General features: G+C 38.7%; 1 protein-coding gene across 2 annotated transcripts in view; it reads right to left on the reverse strand.

The window, feature by feature from the left end:
- Positions 1-486: 486 nt before the first annotated feature.
- Positions 487-15,009, reverse strand: part of LOC136875810 (sodium-coupled monocarboxylate transporter 2) — an 89,486-nt gene continuing 74,963 nt past the window's right edge. For both annotated transcript variants that reach the window (XM_068228139.1, XM_068228140.1), the window contains exons 13-15: positions 9,155-9,327; positions 1,843-2,056; positions 487-614 (exon numbers count right to left, since the gene is read on the reverse strand). In XM_068228139.1, coding sequence (XP_068084240.1) covers positions 561-614; positions 1,843-2,056; positions 9,155-9,327 — 441 coding nt within the window. In that variant the 3' untranslated portion in view covers positions 487-560. The remainder of the gene's footprint in view (positions 615-1,842; positions 2,057-9,154; positions 9,328-15,009) is intronic.

The following is a 15,009-nucleotide window of genomic DNA, read 5'->3' on the forward strand; positions in this document are numbered from 1 at the left end:
GCAGTCAGTATTTTAATATAGGCTGACAGAATGTTAAGGTAGAGTCCAAAGGTTAAATAGTAATTCATATGGCATCCATTAAGCTAGAATAATCTGTTTTGAGTTCAAATTATAGAGACTACTGCTCTCACAAGCAGACTACGGACATTGGCTGACTCTCCTGGTGTAGTCATTCCAGTGTTTAGTCTGAAAATATATGTGATTTTTCTTTGCAGAATATAGACTTCTGGTTATAATTAACTGAATTAGCTTTGCTTCAGGTTGATTCTGTTTACACATAACAATGATAAAATCTTGGAAATATATGTGGCACACACAGTTGAAATATTATGTCATTTACAGTTTGGTTATTTCTTCCTGAATGTTGATCAGCTTTTCATTGCATATTGTTAATATGCCTAAAATACAGTCTTCACATCTCTGCCTAAATTAAAACTTAATGGAAAATTACTTCACAGCTTGAATAATGACAAACTCTTCTGAAATAGATAATACACACTTTTATTTTAATTTTATTTACATAAATACGAGTGAACAAATTATTTACTGTCTATTTTAAATTAACATGCTGATTCCTTTAAATCCAGTTTTAGTGATTCAAGATTGTCCATTTCCTGAAAGAAAGAAATAATCATTCGTAGTTAGAACATATAAAGTAAATAGATATAACAAAACATGATTAAAATTCACAATAGATGAGCAAATTTAGATTTGTTGCCCAGCTGGAGTAGAAAAGTCATGCTCGGTTCATCTGGAAGTACGTGGGTTCAATTCCCCATTAGGAACACCCCTAGCTATGAGATTCATTCAGCTTAATTTCTGGGGTCAATGGTGGCCGGGCACTCTATCCCACTCAGAGACAAGTTTACATTCCTCTTCTCCAAGGGCCTTTATGGCCTGTACACAGCTGGATTTCCAGATATTCAAGTAAATCATGTTAGTCACAGGGATATTACATATTTTCTATCATTTGAAATATATAGCTCTTTTAAAGAGGAAAGTATACCTCTATTGGTAAAAATCATGAAGTTTTCAATTTATTCCTTCTTTATAGAATATACAGTATTTCTCTTTAATCTGGTGAGAAAAATATAACTATAAATAATATAACTAATTCAGAAGAAATGTTGGTAAATATCCATAAAGACCCACTATATTATAACAAAGATACTAAGGAGGTGCAGGTTGGCAAGAAAGAGAGTTAGGAATGTTTGTGGAAGTAAGGAGAAACTGAAGGAACTTACTAGGAAATTGAATCTAGCAAAGAAGTCAGTTAAGGATAACATGATGGTAAGCATAAATGACAGTTATATAAAATTTAGTGAAAAATGGAGGTGTATATACAAGTACTTTAAGGCAGAAATACGTTCCCAGAAAGACATTTTAGGAATCAGTAATGAACAAGTGGAGTGTGTATGTGAGGATTTACATAAGGCAGAAGTATTCAGTTAGCAGTATGTAAAGATTGTTGGCCATAAGGTTAATGTCCAGGTGGAGGAGGTGATTTTAAATTTACCTTTCACAACAAGGATGTTTACAATAAGATACAAAATTTGAAAACTAGAAAGGCAGCTGGAATTGATAAAATTTCTGGGGATATACTAAAGGCAATCGGTTGGGATATAGTACCACATCTGAAGTACTTATGAAGAAGCTATCCCAAATGACTGAAGAGTTGCTATTGTAGCCCCTGTGTACAAAAGAAAAGGTAATAAACATAAAGCCAATAATTACAGGCCAGTCAGCTTGACATGTGTTGCAAGTAAGCTTTGGGAAAGCATTTTTTCTGATTATGTTAGACAAATTTGGAAACTTTCTACTCAACATTGAGGAATTCCTTACCTTGTTTTTATGTTGGCCATCATCTACTTCTCTTCTTCTCATTTTTGTAGGCAGAAACCTGTGGATTACTGGTGTCAATAACTTAGGGTCCACATTCTTGGGATCATTTGGTCCAGTTAAGAAACTGACAATGAGTCCAACTATGATGGCTGTACTGGTCCCTAATGCCGTGTACCACAGGTATGACATTCTATACAGGGCAAAGGGTTCATCCCTGTAACAAAATAACTGATTAGTGTACTATAAAATATTTGAGTCTACATGCAGACTTACACAGTGAAGGAAATCTTGGATTGGCTTTTTAATGAGCTCATATCCTTCTGAGGGGCTGCCTGGCCGAGGCGGTAAAGGCGTGCTTGGTTCGCCCTGAAGGACGTGGGTTCAAATGCCCATCAGGAAGTTGTAAAATTTAAGAAATGAGATTTCCACTTCCAGAGGTGCATATGGCCCTGAGGTTCACTCAGCCTACATCAAAAATTAGTACGAGGTTAATTCCTGGGGGCAAAGGTGGCCAGGTGTTGAGCTAACCACTCTATCCCATCACGTGCCAAGGTTAACAATGGTGGAAGCCTTTACCTTCAACTCCTCCAAGGGCCTTCATGGCCTGTATGGAGGTGACTTTGCTTTGCTTTGCTTTGCATATCCTTTTGAGTCCTTTTATAATACAGAATGTAGAACATCATTCAGATCGCATGGAGTTGAAGATTTCTAATGCAGTATCACACTGCTGGGGAAAAAAATGCAACATTCTCAAGGACAATGTCATTTTATTCAGAAACAATGTGACAGGCAGGTAGTTCATCACTGCAGGAGTATGTGATTATAAATTCAGACCAAATGAAACACACATGCCACAGAAAAGGGTGCCTAAACAGTTGCATCAGTACAGAGTGTATCCCCCTCTGGGGGCAATGCAGGCATGTATTCGCACATACAAATGATGATAAAAGTGCCGAATGGCATCCTGTAATAGATTGTCGCAAGCATCTTGTACCTTTTGATGGAATTCGGCAATGGTTCTTGCAGGTTCTGGAGAATGCTTAAGTTCCCACTTCATCATGTCCCATACATGTTCAGTTGGCGAGAAATCCGGTGATGTTGCTGGCCAGGGCAGTGAACACACGTTGCATGTTGCGTCGCAGCAGCTGTATGTGGACATGCATTGTCCTGCTGAAAAAGTACCTCGCCTTCTTGTCGAAGAAATGGCAGTAGCATCGGGACAATAACCTGTGCAATGTAGCAGGCACTGGTTACGTTACCCTGCAGAAACACCAAGTGACCACGAGTTGTGACTGATGGCCCCCCACACCATGAAGCCTGGGGTGGGTCCCGGGGGGTTGGGTGAATGTACCGTGGAATAAGTCACTCACCAGGTCAACGCCGTACATGTGTACATCCATCACTTGCATACAGACAGAACCTACTCTCATCACTGAAGACAACAGAGCGCCATTCCCCTCTACATGATACAGATGTTGATTCCCATAGGGAACCTGAAATATTTGTCTTGAATGAGTGAATTTATAATACCAATATAGATGGTCCATTATTGGACATTATAAATTTTCCACCTAACTCATTCCTGGTTGCCAGCATATTGCGCCAGAGTGCTAAGTTGGGCTCATTAATTGGTAAATAGAATGCCTACCAAGACACATGGTTAGTGCATACCGTGGAGGCCACTGTGTAGGCTACTTGGAGCCACCGGCAGTGCCAATGCACTATAAGAGACTTTGTCTCATTTTCAAAATTATTGCCTGCCAGGCCATCAGATGATACAGAGGGTGAAGAGTGTCACTTCAGCATTCATTTCCACAGTACTACCAACTGAAGAGAGTGAAACAAATTATGAAAAATAGTAAATTAAGCTCAGCCTGAACAATATTTTCCAGCTAGGTGCATGTTTACTTAATATGGGATAAAGTAGTACAGTGTGAACCTCAATCAAGTGGATGATGCAGTAGCTCGCCCTGTCTGCAATAAGCTTCCCTACAGCATTCAGCACAATTGCTTCAAATAGAACTGTAATTGATCACTTTGGTGAGTTTTGTTGAACAGCATATCTTCATATGCTGTAGATTCTTAGAGCACAAATCTGGTGGGAGAGTGAGAAGAGAATTCCATGAACAGTTTCCTAATGTGCAAGTGCCAGCACGTTACGGAATTAAGAACATCATGAATAAGTTGAATTGTGGGTTCAGTGCTAAGAAATGGAAGTTAAACAACTAATTGTCTTTACTGAAAAACAAATATATATATATATAAAACATGTTCTGACTAACTGATTCATTATCACCAAGCCAAAACTACTGGACATAAAGAAATGAAATTTTAGGGATACATTTACAATGTAGGTGCTCAGTAAGGAAGGATTCTTGGATATTCCGTTGCTAAGGGGGTGAAAAGCGGGATGAATTTTTAACATATCTCAATAACTTAACGGTTTAAAGACATTAAAGGAGTTGAATTATTTTTATTAGGATACATTACTGGTAAAAACTGAAGATGTTACAGACATGAAAATTTGTATTTGAAATCATCTTTAAAATAAAGAAACACATATTTTTTGTTTTTGGAAAATCCACTTAAGGGGTTGGGGTGGGTAAATGAATTAAAAATGAGTTGAATTCTTTCTACGAGGATCTTATACCTCAAAAACGAAGGGTGTTTTAGATGTGAAAGTTGGTATTTGGAATCTCCTTTAAAAATAAACACGTATTTTAGGGGGATATGAGGATACAAATAAGAAGCAGACTTTAAAAAAGCACACCCCTATGGGGTATTGACTGGGGGGTGTGGGATGATGACAGAAATATGCATTTATATGAAACCGTTTGAATTATGAAGTTAAAATTTCAAATGATGTCCTAGGTGTTAAATAACAGAAGATTTGAAACATATTTAACCCCTAAGAGATTTAAATGGGGGTTAAGATCCAAAAACAAATACATTCATTCCTTCCTCTGAAATAGTTTAATGCATGAAGACAAAATTCCAAATAGAGGTATATATTTTAAATCGTAGGTGTGAAATAAGAAACATTTTTAAACGTTCCACCCCTAAAGGGGTTTAGATGATGGTTGACTCTCCACCCCTTAAAGAAAGGATTCATTCACCCATTACTGTTCAATGTACAAAATCAAAATTTCACAGGTTGGTTGCTTTTACATTCAAATTCTTCCATACGGGGTTGAAATTACTGTTAGATCAGAAAATAGTTAATCATTCCCCCAAAACCGTTTCACGAACGAACTGTGGGCATATTTTACAGGCTCAGCTGTCAGTGGACTCTCCAAAATGTAAAACTTTGAATAATAACTTTCAGTTTAAAAGCGTAGCAAAGCACAGGTATCTTGCTAGTACAGGATATTTTTGACTCAGCAAAGTGAGCTTTCATATTCTTCTGTATAGTGAGCAAGAAAACTGAAATTTAAGCCTTACAAAGCGACAAAAGACATCCAGCTGCAAGAAAAAATTATTGCATCATGTTTCTTCAGTCTATCAACAGCAGTGAATTAGTTCTTTTAAAAAAATGATAAAGCATTGTTTCATCTGCATCAGGGGTTTCCAACTAGCAGACTGCAGGCCGCGTGAGGCTGGCGAGTCCACATTTCACACCCATCAACTTTGATAAATGGATAAACAATAGATTACAGTAAATGTTGAAGATGCTGTAGACAAGCACGTGATCATATTCCCCTACAAGTGTGGGGCTGTCTTGCATGCTCTTTACGAGAAATGTTTTTCAAGAATGTGACAAAAAAGTTCATAGGACACCATAATTCTCTGTTATAATTGTCTACTTCTCCTGTTAAATATAAAGTCACTAACACAAATTCACTATCAGGAAACTTCTGGTTCATGATGACATGTTTTTTTCCTATGTTTACGAACATGAAGTAAATATGCTCGGGCAAAAGAGTACAAGTCAAAAAATGTAACTTTTCAGTAGAAGCAATTCAAGTACTATACCTACTACAAAGCATGTAAGTGTTTAAAAATGTTAGCTTCTTAGTCTAAATGCTGTAAAATAAATTAAACATTTCAGAAAACTGCTGACTTATACTAGTTTCTCACTTATACTGTTTGGACCATTCATGTTTTCAGGTTCAGAATAGCTAAAAGTACATAAAATTTTATATGTAAACATAATGAAATTGCATTAATTTCAAACAAGAGATATAAAAAGTGACACAAAATTAAAAGCATTAAAATGATGCTAATAAAATGCTGTCAGCAATCGTCCTGAGGTTTTTGGTGAACTCGATCTATATACTGGTTCTCCTTCATCAGTTATCACTAGCTCAGTCTTCATTCTCCTTTCCTTCCCCATCTGGATATATGTCTGCAGTACTGGATGTTTGTATACCTTTACAGAACTGATGGAAAGCACTTGGAATAAGAGGAAGAAGCAAGTCTAAAATATCCTTTTTCTTCTCCTTAGAAACGGGAAGTTTCCTGTTGTAGCACCTACTTGCTCTAAGCAGTTCTTCTTTGCGTCCTCTACTTTTGAGGACCAAGGTTATAAACGAGTCCTCTTTTTTTCTGTGTAGTTTTGAAGTACAAGCTAGTTGAAAGCATTACCATCAGTAACCTTTTTACAGTGGATAAATAAAGTTCTGAAAATCTAGAAACTCCTTGTGGGAAAGTTCAGTGACTTGAAACTTCTTTTCCTTTCCCACAGAAAACATCAGGTGACTCCAGTTGTGGGAATGGTAGATAGGAAACTGCAGTGTCTTCTTCTGCTTCTCTATGAGCTCCTGGTCAACATCAATCTAAGTGCTATGGCCGCTAAGCATGAATTTATGATCTATCAATTCCAAGTTTTTGTTATCGTTCAGTGCACAGAAGAACATAGCAGAAATATGGGAATTTTTATTTTGTCCCCCTGTATGTGTCCAAGTACATGGTAACCTTTTAAACTCTGATGGAAGACCTATCAATTATTTGTGACCTGATTTTTACCACGTCCTCCCTCAGTCTCATTCCACAAGTAGCATGTTACATCTTTCTTGCTTGTTTTGTGCGTAGTGGGATCAAAGGTCCACAATCATTCTTTGTAAAAAGAAACAGGTGTCTGAAAAAATGGTATTGGTAAACACTGTTGCATATCGAATGAGTAGCACCGGGCTGTAAGGTCTTCTTCGCACAGCGTTTGTCTTCATCCTTTGGTAAATAAGCTGCATCTGCTTCTTTATGATGAAATGCAAGTTCTTCTTCCAGTTTTAACTTCCCTTCTTGGTCTTCCTCAAGAGAGAGAGAGAGAGAGAGAGAGAGAGAGAGTGTGTAAAACATCACATTTGTGGCATGTGTCTACTTTGGTTTTCTTAAAAGAAATGTTCGGAACTCTTTTCTGTATATCAACGGGATACCGGGTCGCATGTACAACTTGTACATTATTTGCGAATTTAGGTGGGGTGGTAGATACAGACGACTGCTTTTCTCTGCCTCATGTAGTGCAATCTGTATACTGGGAAAGATGAGATGTGCTGCTTAACTTCTTGTAATTTACTGTTATTGTGTTTGTTAGCTGGTGGGTGTTGGATTGCACCGGACACACTAACACAGTGACACATCAAGAGTCTGCATGAAGCAGTCTCTACAAACCCTAAATCATTCACCATCAGCTCTGAAATGAAACAGGGGAGCCACTTTCCTAGTTTTTTGTCTATCTGGATCATTTGCGTGGTTCCGCGACGTACCTGGCTGTTTTGTTTCTACGAGTTGAGCAATGTAATTAGCTCTTTTGTTTCTGTCACCCAAAGACCAAAATTATTCAACAACTTTTCCCTAATTGGTTTCTCCCTGTGGATTGCCTCAAGAATTCTCTTGCACTTCATCCAACAGTCCTTAAGTGGCTTTGACCTCTTAGCTCTTATAACATTACCCTTTGCACTTACATATTCCTTTCCTGTATTTCTACTCAATTTCTGCTCAGCTCTAAGTTTTCTGGAAAACATTGCAACACAATTTCTCACTTTTTTTGTATGAATTTGCGAGCTGGAAGTGCCTTTGTTTTGTGGACTGCCGGAATCACTGTTTTCGGGTATATAGGTCGTCACAATCAGAATCGTCAAAGCTAGATATTTCACTGCGGTTTTCATTAGTATTTGTAACCAATTCTGTACAAATGTTGCTGGCATTTTTAGGAGTGGTCTAAGTCAGTGAACTGAATTCTATGGCATGCTGTTCATCACTGTCACTGTTCAGGAGCTTTCCAACTTCTTCTGCTGTTTTTGTCTCTTCATTGCTAAGTTCTGAGGAAGGCCATGAACTAACTTCTCTGTATTCAGTTGAAAAAACTCCACTGGATTCATGCTGATCTGATATGACACGAACAACCACCGTCCAGACAGTAAAAACAAAAACATTATACCGGGCGAGTTGGCCATGTAGTTAGAGGCGCCCGGCTGTGAGCTTGCATCTGGGAGATAGTGGGTTTGAATACCACTATCAACAGCCCTGAAGCTGGTTTTCCATGGTTTCCCTTTTTCACACCAGGCAAATCCTGGGACCGTACCTTAATTAAGGCCTCGGCCGCTTCCTTCCAACTCCTAGGCCTTTCTTCTCCCATCGTCGTCATAAGACATATCTGTGTTGGTGCGACGTAAAGGCACTAGCAAAATAAATTATAATGTATAGCAAAGAATTTGTAAAATTAGAAAAAAGGAACAGATGCCTTCTGTGTCAGAGATGTCTACTTCCTGAGCCAGAACCATTTCCAAAATCTTCTTAGCGCCTGATACCATGTTGCATCACAAAAAAACAACTTTATTAACAGCACCAAGTCACAGCTGAACTAATACTTCTGATATAATTATACACGGTAACGAACAGTCGTAATCAAGGAGGAAAATGACTTGCACCCTTCTAGTCAATATGTCTTGTAGGAAGGTGCAGTGGTATAAACACTATATGTTGACATATACTGTTCTGACCATGCAGATAAATTCTATTCTCAGTTATACTATTCCTATAATGTCCCCTTACAGCTAATTGCTTCTCTTCAGACTTATATCATTTTTACCATAGCTGTGTGATGACTGTATTCACAGAATCTGGACTTATCTCATTTTGGCAATTTTTTGACTTATTATACTCTTTTGTTGGAGCACGCTAGCTATCATTAAGCAAAGGCGGATCTTGATATGCTCTTCGTAACATTCAGGCATCTTGACACTAAACATACTCGCAAACTAAAGCATTTGCAGTTTAAGAATTCTTGTATTGTTAGATATATTACAGTGAAATAATTAAGTGCAGAAGAGCCTACTTAAGTGGTGATGATGAAGATGATCCAGCAATATCTCACCTTATAAATTCAGGAATTAGACTTAACGTGCTGTTGTCATACTCAAGAACACAGCCTTCAACTGAGATAGGTTTCTTAGGGAAAGTTATATGTCCTGTTGCTATGGCTGCTTGGGTCCCCAGAGATATCCATCCAACAAGAGTGAAACTAGTCAGTCCACCTACCAATGCTCCCTGAAACAGAAGTATCATTCAGAAATATTTATCTAACATAGTTCAGTCTAGTTGCCATCAAAATGATGTATCTTTATCTTTAGTAAACTGCAACTATTAACCTTGCTAAATATAAGAGACATCTTAAGAAAATATGAACTTACTGTATATATTCTGCATCAAGAAACTGAGAACCTAAGGAACATGACAGTTTTCTGCAATTATACTCTGTGAAATGAAAAACAAATAATACTGGAAAAACTTGCAGAGACCTTGGTCTTCTTTCCTCAGAGTTAAATACAAGTAACAGCCTAATATAGAAGTGCATTAGCATTAAAAAGGCATTATCAGAACAATCATAATAATAATTATTATTTTATTGGCCACAATGGACCACTCGAGTCGTTCCACGTTCAGTTTCTCTTTGGAGGTCAGACTGTTTGGTACTTGTGATCTGACCAGTACTTTTTCAGACATTCCGATTGTAATTTTATCAATTAGTCTGAAATATCTATAGCCTTTCTATGTGTCATTTCTGCTGAAAATTTGTGAGTCTTAAGAAGGTTTCTCTTTTGTGCTCTGCATCCGCTATCTTGAGTCAAACTGCTTTTGAAATCTTGCTGAAGTTCGTAAATCCATTGTCCTCCTGTCTCCTTTCCAAGATTTCTCATCACTAATTCTTATAAAAGCTAATTTCCTGACAGTTGCAAGATGTGAAAGAAATACGACATTCTTTTCTTGCTCATTGTACTGGTGAATGGGTCAATCTCTCTATAGACAGTTTCATTAATAATAATAATAATAATAATAATAATAATAATAATAATAATAATAATAATAATAATAATAATAATAATAATAATAATAATAATAATAATAATAATAATAATAATAATAATGAATGAGTTGGCTGTGCAGGTTGGGTCACATAGGTATGAACTTGCATTTGGGAGATGGTGGGTTCAAACCCCACTGTTGGCAGACTTGAAAATAGTATTATGTGGTTTCCTCTTTAAAGCCATGGTTGCTTCCTTCCTAGTCCCAGCCCTGTCCTATCCCATCGTCACCATAAGACCCGTTGGTGTCAGTACGACAAAAACCATACATACATACATACATACATACATACATACATACCAGTGGCGTATCCTGGAATCTCCACTGAGGCATGCAACTAGTAATCATGCAGTTAACACAATGTACTAAGTAAATTTCAATTCTACTCACCCTAATTACATGTAAGTGAACTCGAGCCAAACAGTTTTATAAGTTCCTGGATTGAACGTGCGTACACAATTCTTGTTTTCTATTTTTAAATTTACGAGAGTCCGCCTCTGTGGTGTAGTGGTTAGTGTGAGTAGCTGCCACCCCCGGAGGTCCGGGTTCGATTCCCGGCTCTGCCACGAAATTTGAAAAGTGGTACGATGGCTGGAACGGGGTTCACTCAGCCTCGGGAGGTCAACTGAGAAGAGGTGGGTTCGATTCCCACCTCAGCCATTCTGGAAGTGGTTTTCCGTGGTTTCCCACTTCTCCAGGCAAATGCCGGGCTGGTACCTCACTTCAGGCCACGGCCGCTTCCTTCCCTCTTCCTTGTCTATCCCTTCCAATATTCCCATCCCCCGCAAGGCCCCTGTTCAGCATAGCAGGTGAGGCCGCCTGGGCGAGGTACTGGTCATCCTCCCCAGTTTTGTCCCCGACGCAGAGTCTGAAGCTCCAGGACACTGCCCTTGAGGCGATACAGGTGGGAACCCTCGCTGAGTCCGAAAAGCCGAGGGAAAAGCAAACCCTGGAGGGTAAGCAGATTAAGAAGAAGGAGAAAAAGAAGAATTTATTTGCTACGGGCTTTACGTCGTACCGACACAGATAGGTCTTATGGTGACGATGGGATAGCAAAGGCCTAGGAGTTGGAAGGAAGCGGCCGTGGCCTTAATTAAGGTACAGCCCCAGCATTTGCCTGGTGTGAAAATGGGAAACCACGGAAAACCATCTTCAGGGCTGCTGATAGTGGGATTCGAACCTACTATCTCCCGGATGCAAGCTCACAGCCGCGCGCCTCTACACGCACGGCCAACTCGCCCGGTAAAGAAGAAATATACGAGGGAAGGTAGAGGTCTCCCGGCTTGAACTATTTGAATCTTTTCATCAAACAAACGGCCAGTAAACTGATTTACAATTATATCCGTTTTAGACTCATCCATCGTTAATACCACAATAAGCGCAAAATATAATAAAAGACCGAAAACGACGAATAGCACAGGAACAGCACACACAGAATGAACTCACTAATCAGCAAAACACACAATGAATTAACTCACTAGTTAGCCACAACTGAAGCACTGGAGGAAAGTCACCTCAGTGGCATTGGTCAGTTTCGTCACGTTGGGTTCTCGCTGGGGGATAATCTGTGGGTCCCGTTCGCTGTAAACATGTCGACTTTCTCCAAGTTGCTAACAGATGGCAGAGGGTAGCCACGGGTATGGGGTGACAAATTCTGACCAAGTTTCAATTGCAGCGACATCGTTCGGAGGGTTTCAGAACTACGTCTGCCACCGAATGCGATTTTAAGATTGAATGCCTTGCATCGTTAACTCCGCCATGCTGTCTCTTTCTTCCTAGAGAGGAGTAGACGGCGAGACTACACCAGCACCACACATAGTCAAGCAACGGAACTAGTACAGTTCCGCGGACCTTTTGAACTTCTGAGAGATGAAATCGTTAATATTTGACTTAAAACAACCTAAAATCGTACATCAGACAGTTCTTTGTGTTATCATAACGCATGCAGTGAATGCCTTGCATTCAAGGAGAATACGCCCCTGATACATACATACATACATACATACATACATACATACATACATACATCATCATAATAGACCGTTATGCCTTTCAGTGTTCAGTCTGCAAGCCTCTGTGAATTTACTAAATGTCTCCACGATCCTCTATTTGCAACTAGTGCTGTGGCCTCATTTAGTTGTATACCTCTTATCTTTAAATCATTAGAAACTGAGTATAACCATCATCATCTTGGTCTACCTCTACTTCTCTTACCCTCCATAACAGAGTCCATTATTGTCCTAGGTAACCTATCCTCCTCCATTCGCCTCACATGATGCCACCACCAAAGCCAGTTTATGTGCATAGCTTCATCCATCGAGTTCATTCCTAACTTAGACTTTATCACCTCATTCTGAGACCCCTCCTGCCATTGCTCCCACCTGTTTGTACCAGCAATCATTCTTGCTACTTTCATGTCTGTTACTTCTAACTTATGAATAAGATATCCTGAGTCCACCCAGCTTTCGCTCCCGTAAAGCAAAGTTGGTCTGAAAACAGACCGATGTAAAGATAGTTTTGTCTGGGAGCTGACTTCCTTATTACAGAATACTGCTGATCGCAACTGCGAGCTCACTGCATTAACTTTACTGCACGTGGATTCAATCTCACTTACTATATTACCATTCTGGGAGAACACACATCTTAAATACTTAAAATTATCTACCTGTTCCAGCTTTGTATCACCAATCTGACATTCAGTTCTGTTGAATTTCTTACCTACCCACATGAATTTAGTCTTCCAGAGACTAATTTTCATACCATACTCATTGCACCTATTTTCAAGTTCCAAAATATTAGACTGCAGGCTTTTGGCACTATCTGCCATTAAGACCAAGTCGTCAGCATAGGCCAGACTGCTTACTACATTTCCACTTAACTGAATCCCTCCCTGCCATTTTATATCTTTCAGCAGATTATCCATGTAAACTACGAACAGCAAAGATGAAAGATTACAGCCTTGTCTATCCCCTGTAAGTACCCTGAACCAAAAACTCATTCTACCATCAATTCTCACTGCAGACGAATTGTCAACATAAATGCATTTGATTGATTTTAATAATCTACCCTTGATCCCATAGTCCCCAGTACAGCGAAGATCTTTTGCCTTTTTTTTTTTGGTCATGCACTTTAAGCAAGACAAAAAAAAGTATGTGATGTGTGACCTTCAGAAAGACCTGGTGCAGGTCTTATAATTGATGTACATGGATGACTTGCAGATCTGGGAGCATGACGATGATGAAAATAAGATAGGGAGAGGATGGAACCTAGGATCGCCATATATCTTACTCCTAGCAAATAACACTAAGGATTAACATCCCCATCCTACAGAACCATGTTGTATGCCCTCCCTCCATATGAACAGTGTAGACAGGTTAGGAGTTAAACTCAGGGATTTTTGCACATAATCTAGAGATTAGAAATTGTATATCACCAGCTCCATACAGTCGGCGAACATTTTGACTCGAACCAGATAATCACAGAGTCAGAATGTGAAGATATAATGCCTTAATGATCATGGCCACCATCTGTAACAACAACAACAACAACAACAACAACAACAACAACAACAACAACAACAACAACAACAACAACAACAACAACAACAACAACAATAATAATAATAATAATAATAATAATAATAATAATAATAATAATAATAATAATAATAATAATAATAATATCTTCATGTCTCACTAGGCCCAGTACTGTTCACAAAGATCTGAAGAGCATCAGTCTCCATTCTGACATGACCCAGGACAGAACTAAATGGATTTAGACAGCGGACCCTGCCACCGGGAAGGTCAAACGCTGAACAAGAGTTTTATGTCCCACTGAAGTGCTGGAAATGTTGTCCTCCAGAAGTTATTTTACATAAGTTTACCAGTAAATCTGTTAACAGGAGACTGAGGTATTTGAGCACCTTCAAATAGGATTGGAGTGAATTGGGATCTAACTCCAACTTGGGCTCAGAGAGACAGCACTATGCCATATCAACCACTGAGCCTGGTCAATCATAGTTTACTTCAGGAAATGGAGCAAGGTTTCCTCAAAACATCAAAGTCTTATTTCAAATGTAATAAACCCTAAAGTATTATCACATCTGCTGTTATGAAAGCAAAGCGTACGAAATTTTTATGAGGAATTTTGTGGCTGTTTGTTGAACAGCAATGAACAGAAATCAGTGAAGCAACAGAAGTCCTTGTTATGTAAATTTTGTCTTATCATCATGTTGGGTAAACAAAAACATTTAAAGAACTGAAGTGTTTATGCGAAGCAAATTGTTGTATGATGCTTTCTTATTTAAAAATTATTAAATATTTAGGCCTATGAAGAAGATCTGGGTATTTACATTTCCTGATTTAAATTGTATTATTGTGTAAATTATAGAAAGGAATGTAGAATTTTTATACATGACTTGTGCGGCAGGGTGTGCCACGTGTAAGTGGCCCTTTCCTGTCGTTTTGTAATATCTGCTAATATGCAAATTCAGCAGAAAGGATTATTCTAGAAGATAATTGTCATTGGCCAAAATACAAGTGTTTTTATTAGCCAGTATATTAGGATTTTTAATTGGTGAATGTGGCAAACTGGAGTGTTGCTATTGGTTATTTGTTATCACTCAATTTCCTGTTTGTGGCTCCTCACGTGTGCGAGTTAATTTGCCCGCATCTTTGAATTTGGATCACTACAGTGGGTGGACGCATTTTGCGTCCGTCCCACAATGGGTCTTCAGCCGGCAAAGGTAAGCGCTATGTTATTGCCTTATATTGATTTATATGTATTCTTGTGTTTCGGACTATTCTCACTTAATGCAACTTCCGTAATTATGTAGAATTTCACCTTGTGTGCCGGAGTTTCCTCTAG

The sequence above is a fragment of the Anabrus simplex genome, chromosome 6 (genome assembly GCF_040414725.1).
Source record: "Anabrus simplex isolate iqAnaSimp1 chromosome 6, ASM4041472v1, whole genome shotgun sequence".
Lineage (NCBI taxonomy): Eukaryota > Metazoa > Arthropoda > Insecta > Orthoptera > Tettigoniidae > Anabrus > Anabrus simplex.